Source organism: Cricetulus griseus, chromosome 6 (genome assembly GCF_003668045.3).
Source record: "Cricetulus griseus strain 17A/GY chromosome 6, alternate assembly CriGri-PICRH-1.0, whole genome shotgun sequence".
Classification (NCBI taxonomy): Eukaryota; Metazoa; Chordata; class Mammalia; order Rodentia; family Cricetidae; genus Cricetulus; species Cricetulus griseus.
Window position 1 is genome coordinate 82,861,191 of NC_048599.1, and position 12,097 is coordinate 82,873,287.

At 45.8% G+C, this 12,097-nt stretch overlaps 1 protein-coding gene across 1 annotated transcript; it reads left to right on the forward strand.

Moving 5' to 3' along the window:
- The first annotated feature begins 1,535 nt into the window (after nt 1-1,535).
- On the forward strand, nt 1,536-9,610 carry Accsl (1-aminocyclopropane-1-carboxylate synthase homolog (inactive) like). Its single transcript, XM_035447059.1, is given in 11 exon segments — nt 1,536-1,606; nt 3,047-3,116; nt 3,376-3,405; nt 3,407-3,443; nt 4,397-4,492; nt 4,664-4,743; nt 5,087-5,190; nt 6,908-6,997; nt 8,146-8,186; nt 9,250-9,419; nt 9,473-9,610. Coding segments are annotated over 11 exon segments (912 nt in total). The 5' UTR covers nt 1,536-1,550.
- Nucleotides 9,611-12,097: the final 2,487 nt, after the last annotated feature.

The window sequence follows — 12,097 nt, forward strand, 5'->3', positions numbered from 1 at the left end:
CCGCTCTTTAGATTTACTTCAACCTGACACTTCATGGAGCCAGTTCTTTGTAATGATACCAAGGCCATTTTAGGTAATGGGAAGCTCCTGGGAAGAGTCTTCGAGAAGGGAAAAGATGGGTCATATTACCATTGATTGCTTAAAAGAGATGGGAGGGGCTGGAGCAGACTGTCCCTGAAATGGCAGTGAGGGCACTTCCAGCAGGCATGGAGACTTTAGACTGCACAGAGATGAGTGAAAGGAGAGCAGATAAGCCCAGTGGGGTGATACAAGCTCTGGGATGTGGAGAAGGGAGGGACATTGGGCCACAGACCCCTAGAGCTTAAGAGGCAATGGGGTTTATGGTCAGCTGACTTCGACCTAACATTGTAACACAACATTGTCTATAAAGTTGGGGCTTGAGAACTGGGCAGCCGAGTTACAGAAGAAAAGCAACAGCTATCTCATAGTCTTTTAAGTTTTGGCTTTGTGTTGGGTTACATCTGTGGCTGTGGTGGGGCATGGAAGGCACAGCAACTACAAGTTCACATGTGGCTGTGGTGGGGCATGGAAGGCACAGCAACTACAAGTTCACATAGCCAGGCACCCTCCTTGTGTGGTCTGGTAGGATCAATTCACTCCTTTGAGCCTCTAGTTTCTCATCTATAAAGTGACTTATGGAACCAACTCGAAGGGGAGACCAGGAGAAGCCTAGAACCATACACTAGCTCTGAGCCGATTCTTGCCTGGCTTCCGCAGTCCCCCCTTTTCCACTTCCTCTGCTCAAGACCGATCAGCCCTGAAACTCATGGAGGAGGGCTGTCCTGTTGGCAGTAGGACATGGAGCACAATTCAACTACCCTCATTTGTCTGTTGGACTGGGGAGGGGGAACTAAACAGCTTTTCAATTTTAGGTTCTTGGGAAGTTTTCTGACACTTTACTCCACTCTGATTCAACTGCCTTGCGACACACTGACATCTCCCCTTAAACTAATCTACAATGGCAATGTCTTGGCATGCTCAAAGGAGTCCATCAAGGATGGAGCAAGAGGACTGACCCAGATTCCTTCCACTTCCAGGGCTATGTCAACCTTGGTACCTTTGAGAACAAGCTTTGCTTTAAACAGATAAAAGAAAGGGTAGGACATGTTCTGGGCTTTGTTGAGACTCGACCCTTCTGGGCCCAGTTCCCCAGTCTATTCCTCTGCTTGTGGAAGGTTGGGGGGGGGAGACACAGATATTTTGGGGAGAGCAGAGACACTGCTTCTAGAACAACTCACCTAGGCTCCAGGCCTGGCTGACTGTCCAGAGGTCTTGTCTAGAAGGTATGCAGTGGTAGCCTGCCCAAAGTGAGAGCTTTGGCTTAAGGAGGCTGTCTAATGCTTGCCGTTCATACTTGTGTGTATCCAGGACAAGGCTAACCCCCCTTCATAAAGAAGCACACAGAATGTATCATCCCTCCCCTTCTGGGCAGAGATTTGTGCATGAACTAGGAACAAACTAAGACCCCACTTGGCCTCCCCAGGCTTCTGTCTTCATGTTCTATTTGTGAACAGTTGAGTAAGGGTAACATGAGCTTCATTGATGAGGATCTGCTGGAGTACTTCGACTGGCAAGGACAGCACTTGTAAGTGATTTTCAGAACTAGGGCCTCTTGGTATACAGGCACCTTTCACCCATCACCTACTTGATCTATACATCACATATTAGACATATGTAACCTATATATTGGGTGTATGTAACCTGTATATTGGATATAGACACACACACACGCACACACACATATCATTGAAGAATCTAGGTGTAATACAGGGTGGCCTCCAGCTCCCTATACAGCTGAGGATGTCTTTGAATCTGATCCTCCTACCTTTACCTCCTGGGTGTGGGGAGGTGTATACTAGCATGCCTAGTTTTTTTTTCTTTTTTAATTATTTCATTAGTTCAAATTAGAAACAAGCTTGCTTCACATGTCAATCCCTTCTCCCTCTCCCTCCCCTCCCCCTCCCCCCCCCCCCCGCAGCCCCCTACCTCATCCCCCCTCTGCTCCCCAGGGAGGATAAGGGTAACCCCCTATGGGGGTTCCCCAAAGTCCACCACATCATCCTGGGCTGGGCCTAGGCCCTCCCCCATGTGTCCAGGCCGAGACAGCATCCCTTCATGTGGGATGGGCTCTCAAAGTCCCTTCTTACACCAGGGAAAAATACTGATTCACTACCAGGGGGCCCATAGAGTGCCAAGGCCTCCTCATTGATATCCATGTTCAGGGGTCTGGATCCGTCTTGTGTTGGCCTCCCAGACAGCATTCTGGGGTCCATGTACTCCCCCTTTTTCAGGTCAGCTGTTTCTGTGGGTTTCACCAGCCTGGCCCCCATCCCCTTGCTCTTCATTCCTCCCTCTCTGCAACTGGGTTCCAGAGTTCAGTTCAGTGTGTATCTGTGGGTATCTGCACATGCCTAGTTTTATTATGGTGCTGAGGATGGAACCCAGGGTTCAATGCATGCATTTTAGTGAAGCATCTGAAGACAAGCACCCCTGAGCCAATTCCCTTTCCCCCAAAGACACCATATTTAAGATTGACTACCTTCCTATACCTTTGGCTAATAACGTCCAGGAAATACCTAGCAGGCATGTCCAGCTTGAGGCATGATAGTTATGTATGCAGCCTAACACAACATTGTTAAAACTTATTTTTAAAACATTGAAATTTTTTTGGCTGATTTTTTTAAAAACCTTGATACCACAGTTCTCGAATATGAATTGTATGGATGATGGTGGTTGCATTTGACATCAAAGGTTGGATTTGCTTAATAACAAAACCTCTTGGAGGCAGCCTAATCTGGCAGAAATAGCATGTATCTATAATTCAATCCTGGCTTTTCTTACCTCTCAGCATCTGTGTGACCCTGGAGAGGTGGCATCTTTAGTCTGTAGCCCTATCAGCTGAGTTGGCCTGGGTAACAAACATCTCTTTAAGGTTGGATGCTGTGTCCTTTAAAAGTGTGTCATCTAGATTCTGAATGAGGAAGGGCACCTGGGAACTATAGGGTCTCTTTGGGTTTGTCTGCAGCCTTTGGGAAGATCTGGCCACTTTCTTGACTCACTCCTGCAAGGCACCTACACCCCTATATCCAGAAAATGTGAGTTGGTATAGTGTGTTCTTGGGTTCCCTCTGAATTACCTATAGAATACAAAGAGAGCTCTCAGAGCAGCAGGGCACTGTAAAAGCAGCTAAAGGAGATCCCTGTGGGAAGTCCAGGAAGAAGGACCCTGGTGGAAGTCCAGCTAAAGGAGGGTTCTGGGACCTACCCTTTGGGAGGAGAGGGAGATATGGTGTGTGGATACCCCCTCCTTATACAGGTACTGATTTGACTTCTGCCTCTTGGACCTTGTCCTCAGGTGGTGGTTCTAAATGGCTTCTGGTCAGTCTTTTTCCTCACTGACTATGGTTCTGTGTGACCCAGGTGGTAAGTCAGCAGGCTCTGCTTGCCTTCCTGGTATGTGGGTAAGGACGCCTAGGTACTGGGCCTTGGAAGAGAAGACCATGTTGACTTGAGGTCTTTTCCACAAGTGCAGGCCATTTTGTCCTGCCAAAGATATCTTTGTATCATTTCTGGGAAATTGAGGGAGTTAGAGTCCTCATTTAATACTGAAGAAATTGTGACAGTTCTCAATGAGGTGTTCTAGATGAAAAGATCCACAAGGCCAAGAGAATGGGAAGGAAAAGCTATGGAATCCACCAGGTCCAGTGCTCGGAACCTTTCTTGGACATGGCCTTTGACCTTTAGCGTCTGGCCTGGCACAGACAGACTTGCTTGTTTTTGTTTATTTTTTTCAGTTTACTGGTGAGGACAGCTGCTCAGTCAGGAAAGTGCTTGGCACTCATGCACAAGGACCTGGGTTTGATGCCTGGAACCCACATAAAAATCTGGGCACAGTGGGACTTGCTTGTAATCTTGAGGCTGTGGAGGCAGAGACAAGCAGATCCCTGAAGATTGCTTGCCCACACAGCCTAGCTCTAGGTCAGTGAAGATACACTATCTTAAGAGCAAGGTATATTGTTCCAGAGGAAAGACTCTGGGGTTGACCTCTGACCTTCACATGTGCATGCATACAGGTGTACATATCCCAACACAGACATTAGCCCCTCAACGAAAAGAATTTGTCATGGGAAGTACCTGGCTTGATTCCTAGTTTGGACTCTGAGCTGTTCACTGTGATCATCCCTCTTTGCCTCCTTCAGTGTGCTTGCAAAATGAAGCTAGAATTTGTTCCCTAAATAATGCATATAAAAATGGATCTTTTTTTAATGAAGCTTGAACACAAGGATAGAAGAAGGGATTCCTACCTGGGATTCTTGTGTTGGGAGCCTTGCTGCTCATCTTGACTGCCAGATAACTTTGTATCCTTGTACTCCTAGATGCCTTTCTGATCCCTACACCATGCTACAATGGCTTCACCTTTAGCTCCTACTTTTATACAAAAGTCGAACTTATTCCTGTATATTTGGAAAGCCAGCTCAGAATGGGCCCCTGAGGAGGCAGAGGGTCCTTGTTCTCTAAGTGATAGTGGGAGCAGGGTGATACCAGGCTGAAGAAGGCTTGTGGACCTTGACTTGACTGTATCAGACTTGTAGGCTGAGAAACTAGGCTTAGGAACAAGCCCCTCATAACTGCATGTGTCTCCAAGGTCGAGGAGGGCAACTTGTATTTTTTCCAACTCACCATGGATAAGCTGGAGCATGCCCTGACTCAGGCTAAGATGAAGGTAAGGACAGGGGAGCCTTAATTTTGGAGTGGCCACTCTTGGCCCTAAAAAGTCTCAGTAGTATGACTGACATACAAGTTGTGGGGGGCTTTCTCTAAATGGGAAAGGCAACAAGTAATTCTAAGGACCTGACTTCACTATAGTAGTAAATCCCACCCACAGAAACTTCCAGAACACTTCCTTTTTCCTGTTTGTTAGTAGCATGCCATTATACCCAAGAGGTCCTACCTAGGCTTTATCAGGTGTCCTATGTTAGATGTCCCAAATCATAAAGGATGCTTGGTAGAATTTGGAATAGATGTAAAGGACTTATATTCACTCTTGTGTTTGCATTTCTTCTCAGGCAAAAAAAAAAGTCAAAGGACTTGTGCTAATCAACCCCCAGAATCCTCCGGGTAACATCTATACCTAATCAATGCTGAAAGAATACCTGGCCTTTGACAAGAAGTATGTGTTCCACCCCATCACTTGTCAGCATTAGATGCAGACATAACTTGCCCAAGATTACCCATGCTGTAATATGCTTTGTAGGGTTCTAGAAAGACTGCTAAATGAAGGAGAAAGGGGCCCGTGTTCACCATTTCTGTTTTCTTATTTCCTCTCCAGCCTTTCCCCATACAAACATACCTAGCCATCAGGCCATGGCTTTGTTGCTTGTCTACTCCCCCCAGTATCTGTTCTCAAACCACCTGAACTGCAGTACCAAAAATGACAGATGCTCAAAGACAGGCCACTGTAGAACTTTCATGGATCACTGCTAAGAACATGATAGCAACAGTTGCCTCTGGAGTTGTGCAGCACCCCTGCTAGGACAGATAACCTGTTTTCTAGAAACAGCACTCAAACTTCATGACTAACCCAAACCAGCTGGCAGAGGGGAGAGAGGACAGAGGGGAAAGAGACAGAGGATGCAGGAGGCTGCTGTCAAGAACTCAACGGAGCTGAGTGCTGAGCAAATTCCAGCCGTCTTGGTTGCTTTCCTGTTGCTGTCATAAACTATCCTGTAAAAAGTAACAGAAGGAAGGATTATTTGGCCTCATGGTTCATGGGTAGTACATCATGGCAGGGAAGTCATGGTGGTAGGATAGTCAAGTGGCTGCTCATGTTAGGATCTGTGGACTGTAAAGAGCAAGGGTTGTTCTGCTCAGCTAGTCCCTCTCCCCCTCTCTTCTCCCCTTCTCCACCTTTTCCCCCCTCCACCCCTCTCTACCTCTCTTCATCCCTGTAGTTCAGGACTCAAGACTGCTCACTGTAGGGTTGGTCTTCCTATCTTAATTAACCTAAATGGGGTAATCCTTCACTAGTGAGTCCAGAGGCTGGTCCCTTAGGTGGCTCCTGTGACGTTCACAATATGTTAATTATCACATCACCTGAGCTCTGGGACCCTACTAGGTTGAATGTCTTAGATCCTTAACTGTGAACTGGGGATGATGGTGCTGGGTCAGAGGGTTGTCAAGAACTGAGGATGTGAGTGTGCTCAAAGCCCTCTGGGACTTCAGTTTAGACCCTAGTGGCAGCTGACTGTCACTGATGCAAACACCTGGGCAGGTTTCCCTCTTCTTCCATCCTCTGCTTGATACTTAAAGGGTCAGATGCGATATCCCATGAGTAATGGTCCCTCTTTTGTACCACCGGCCAGAGACAAAGGTCCCTTCTTTTGCTCCACCTCTTTGTACACTATAATGCCCCTTAGGAAGTGGAGTAAGCTACTGGGATGATTGGAGTCTACAATCTGTATCCAAAAGCAGAAAAGAGAGTGAGTTAAGATTATAGAGAGAGCCAGGCCTGGTGGCCCACGTCTTTAATCCCTGCAGTTGGGAGGAGGCAGAAGCAGGCAGATCTCTGAGTTTGAGGCCAGCCTGCTCTACAAACTGAATTCTAGGACACACCAAGAAACCCTGTCTTGAAGAACAACAACAAAAACAGAAACAGCTGAGCAGATGGCTGAATGGGTAAAGGTACCTGCTACCAAGCCTGGTAAACTGAGTTTAATCCACAGGATCTACATGATGAGAGGACAAAACTGATTCCAAAAAATTGTTCTCTGCCCTCCACCCATGGACCTCATGCACACATGCACACACACATGCACAAAATAAAATGTAGTAATCTTTAAAATTGCAGATAGAAACTAAATCTATTTTCTTCTCTCACCCAACTATAGGCACAACCTGCATGTGATCATAGATGAGAGTTACATGCTGTCCGTGTTTGATACATTCGTCACATTTCACAGTGTTCTGAGTATGAAATGGTAAGTTTGTCCCCTGTAGTGCTGGGAGCAAGAACCACAAGGTTCCTGGGGTTTTTGCTTTGTAAGGTGAGTTCATGAAATAGGAACTTGTGTGGTTGTGTGCTGGGGAATGAGTTAAGAGCCGATGGGGATTGTGAATATGAACAAAGTGTCCTCTGCCCTCCTGGGTATTGAGTCCAGATGCCATTCTGTGTATAAGTGAATGCTAGAGCAAGGCAGCAAGTGTATCATTAAATGCCAAGGGGCAGCAGGTCAGTCAGCAAAGTGCCTGGTGTGCAAAGCATGAGGATGAGTTGGAATCCCAGAACCTATGTAAAAGTCAAGCACAGCAATGTGCGCCTATAACCTTAGAGGTGGGGGAGGGGCTAAGGGCCAGGTCTGGAGCTCACTGGTCAGACAGCCTGGTTGAACTGAGGAGAATCGGGCAGTGGGGGTAGTGGGGGTAGTGGGGGAGGTAGAAAGTGTTCTAGAAAAACACCCAGTTTTAACCTGTGGTTTTCACCCCTATATGCGTGCATATGTGCACACATGCATGAAAGTGGACTCACACATGCATATGTACATATTAAGGAGAGGCCCAGGGGGATGGTCAGAGTAGGGACTTCTTTTCTACACAGCATCTGGTTGTGTAACCTAGCCTGGCCTCAAACTCTTTAACTCTCCTGTCTCCACCTCCTGAGTTCTGGGAATACATGTATGTCCCATCATGTACAATTTGAATGGGGGGAGGGCAGAATATGACCATAAGGGTAGGTTTCATCAAAGCAAGGCATAGGCATATCCGCTAAAAGGAACAGATTCACCAAAGGCAGGGCAGTGAGTGAGGGAGGTGAGTATATTCTAGAACCAGTGGGCAGCCAATGGCCTGGAAGGGCAACTGCCAAGGAAGTGATTTTGGATCAGATGCAGCAGAGCTAGAGTCAGGCTGAGGGTTCTGGACTTCAGAGGGTACTTGAGTACTGTTCCCTGTGTGCTTTTCAGGGACCTTGTATTGTCTCCCTAGCATAGCTACTACCTATCTCTTGAAACTGGGCACCTTATACCCTATCTAGGAAGAACCTAAAGTTCACTTTCTCCTTTCCATTAGAGGTCATTTATCCACCCTTTAACCATTCCCCCAACCATGATTTAAAAAAACTCTTTTCTAGCTTGCCTGACCCTAACAAGACCCATATGATCTGGGAAACTAGTAAGGTAAGCCCCAGCCACCTGTCTTTGGGTCTGGAAGGAAGGGAAGGCAGGAAAATCTAGATGTTCCTTCCCCAACTTCTCTCCTCCAGGATTTTGGCTTCTTTTATATGTGGCAGAAACCAGATCTCAGTCCCTTGAATGCTGGTTCTCGACCTCAGATGTACCTAAGAGTTTCCTAGAAACTGCATCCTCAAAAGATTTTCATTTAGATCCTTTGGAAGTACAATTAGGCATGGAGCTGAAGAGATGACTCAGTGGTTAAGAGTACATACTGCTTGCTCTTCCTGAGGACCTTAGTTCTGTTCCTAGCACCTACAACAGTCAACTTACAAACTCATGACTCCAAAAGCACCTGTGTACATGTGCACAAACTGGCGCGCGCGCGCGCGCGCGCGTGGACACGCACACACACACACACACACACACACACACACACACACACACACACACACACACACACAATTAAACTTTTTTGAGACAGGGTTTCTCTGTGTAACAGCCCTGGCTGTCCTGGAACTCACTCTGTAGACCAGGCTGACCTTGATCCACCTGCCTCTGCCTCCCAAGTGCTGGGATTAAAGGAGTGTGGCACCATTAGCTGGCACAATTAAAACTTTTTTTAAAAGGCATAAATGTAGGCGTAAAGGTTTTGTACAACCTACTTAGGTCACTTTTCTTCTACTCTCAGTTCTGAGAACAGTGGGGCTAAAAGCATCCAAGAGAACAGCTGGGTTCCTCCAAGTCCAATGTGTGAGGTTCAAGAGCAGAAGTGGAAAGGTTGAGTACTTATTAACTCCATCAGGTGGCAGTGGCAACAGTCCCCCTGGTTACAGGCCTCTATTATCTACTCAAAGGGATCATTCCAGTAGACCATTAAGATACCACTGTTCCCTCCAGAGTGCTGTATGAGAGATGTGTGTGGAGGTATGTGGATATTATCAGTTCAGACACAGAGTCTTATATAGATACAGCTCATGGCTCACATGAGTCCAGCTAAACAGCCCCCCCCCCCAAGAAATGTCTGCTGTAAGATCTGTGATGTTCTTTCTCTATCCATCAAGAATGGATCAACAGTGTGGACCTGCCTGCTAACCATAGCCAGCTCTGGAAGGCTTACCTCTATGTCACTCAGAGGCTGGCGAAGCTGCAGATATCCTTTTGTAATGGCCAATCTGGCCTCTATGTCTGGATCAACTTGCAAAGCATAAGTTCTGGAAGTGGCAGGTGCTGGGTGGACCTGTGGGCTCGTCTTGTGCTCAGTTCTGCTGCTTCCCCTTTCCCTAGTACCTGAGTCCATGCACATTTGATCAAGAACAGATTCTTTACCAGTGCTTCCTAGACAATAAGCTGGTGTTATCTAGGGGTGAATCCTACATGTGGAAGGAGCCTGGCTGGTTCCATCTTCTCTTTGCAGTAAACTGACATCAGCTAAAAGTGGGTGAGTGCTGCCACCCACTTCCCAGTCCTGACATCCAGTAATGGGGCCATCAACTCTTCCTTAAGTCATTTATTCTGTCTCCAATACCTCTAGCCACCCTTTTCTATTCTTAATTATGCCCCTTTGTAAACAGGAATCAGCCAAGTAGTCATCTCTCCATGCATTCCACCTTTTGAGTAGCCTATGTTTTGTGCCTGCCATGTGTTTGAGTGTGTCTTTTGGAACAGAAGCTTCTAAGAAGCAATTCTCTGCACATGTGGGGCTAGTGTCTAGCAGATTCAATGTACAGACAATCGTGCATGTTATGTTGGGGTCCACACATTCCTCTGACAGCATGAAGACTTGATGTTTATTTGAATAATTATTTATAGCATCTCACTAATTGCCAGACACTTTCCTACCTGCTGAGCCTATAGCAGTGGGCCACTTAGCCTCATAAAGTTCATCATACAGCAATATCTTTTAGTCTAGTGTAGAAAATACACAATGGGAAGGCAGGCATGGTCATTCACACTTGCAGTCCTGACACTTGAGGCACTGAGACAGGAGGTCTGAGAGGTCAGAGCTAGTCTGGGCTACATAGAGAGACCCTGTATCATAAATAATCAAGCTCAGTGTAGGTTAAGAGGCAAATAAGCCACAGCGCAGACTTTGACAAAGACCTTGTTATTTCTGTCATGGCAATGATTTGACTACCAAGTTAAAAAAAGAGCCTGAAGAGATAATAGAACAGGTTGCCTTCAAGTTCTATCTCAAAGAAGGGAGGACTTATCTTAGCACCCATAAACCAGAGGCTCTGATGGACATCCACAACCCAGGTCTGTCTGGACTCTACCTGCACACCACTGACTCATTCTCTCTCTGTGTCCCCTTTGGACCTTCTAGCCATGGATCTGTTCTGCCTGGTGCTCAAGGAATAAAAAAAAAGACATTATGCTGAAAGAACAGGAGCAGGCAATCGGGATGTAGGCTGTTGGCTTCCAGCCGGTGGCTCCAGCTAGCTTGCAGTCACATACTCAGGGGTCCCTGATATTAGCCTCTTGCCCAGAAGGCTGGAGGAGTAATTGGTGCTGCTGTGTTGTCTAACCTCACTAATCAAGTCCCCTAATCTGCTGTCTGTCATTTTTAGAAGCCTTGTTTCTTTTAGTCTTTGCTAGCTATTATGTACACAAAAATGATGTTTTTATTTTGATGGGAGTGGGAGGGACTAAAAAGATTTGGAAGGGTAAAGGGAATTCCCTGGGTTCCTTTTTAGATGGCTTTGTTTTATATTCAGTATTTAATAAATATCATTCTCTGTTCTCCCCAGTTCTTTTATTCTTACTCACATACCATCTTGGGAGATGATTTCTTTTTTTGTTCTAAGTTCTTTGGAAAGCTTGAATGTGAAGAATACTGTCTGGAGAGATCATGAACCTAAGTTCAAATCCCCAGCACCCCATGTAAAAACCTGGCCATGGCTTCAAGTACACATATCCTCAACACTGGGTGGCAAGGTACAGACAGGTGGACCATACTATATTACCAGAATCAAGTCTAGCTGAAATGGTAAGTAATTCCATCTCAATGGAAGAAGGTTGCCAGCTGCTTGGGTTTATGATGGGGGTTGCCCTTCTGTATATACATTTTTCTTATTGGTTGATGAATAAAACACTGATTGGCTGATTGGCCAGGCAGGAAGTATAGGCAGGGCTAGGAGAGGAGGAGAATTCTGGGAAACGTAGGCAGAGGGAGTTGTCATGTAGAGCCTGGGAAGAGAGGAGGGGCAAGTTGTTCTCCAGTAAGCCAAGACCATGTGGAGATACATAGATTAATAGAAATGACTTAATAATTAAGACAGAGCTAGCCAATAAGAAGCCCAAGCCACCGGCCAACAGTTTTATAATTAATATAAGTCTTGTGTGTTTATTTGGGGCTCTCAAGGGCAGAGGGACTGCTGGACAAAGAACCTCTTGTTACAGGTTTAGTTAATTCCAAATGTAGTCAAGTTAACAGCCAAGAATAGTCATTGCAAGTCAACTTGACACACAATTATATCTTATGTTTAATTTCCAAGTGACAACAAAAATGAGGTCATGATTACACCTAATATAATTATGACTATCCCACAAACAAAGGCAAACACATTATAATTTTAGATCAGGTAGCAATATTCCTTGAGGGACATTCTTTTAGTATCTCATAACTTAAATATGGTAACCACTGATATTATCTTAATTGATATTACATGATAAAGAAATTGATGAACAAAAACAAATACATGTGCAAACCCATTCTTAGCAAAATATGACAGAACATTCATGTCAATCATAATCCTCATTGCAGCAAGTGGTATTTATAATTACCTTCCTCTACTACCCTTTCTGTATTTCCTCCACCCTCACGGAGCACCACAGCAGGTCTTGGTTCTTTTCCTGGAGGAGTGAACCACACCTTCATTTCTGATGGAACTGTGCCCTCTGTCATTCTGC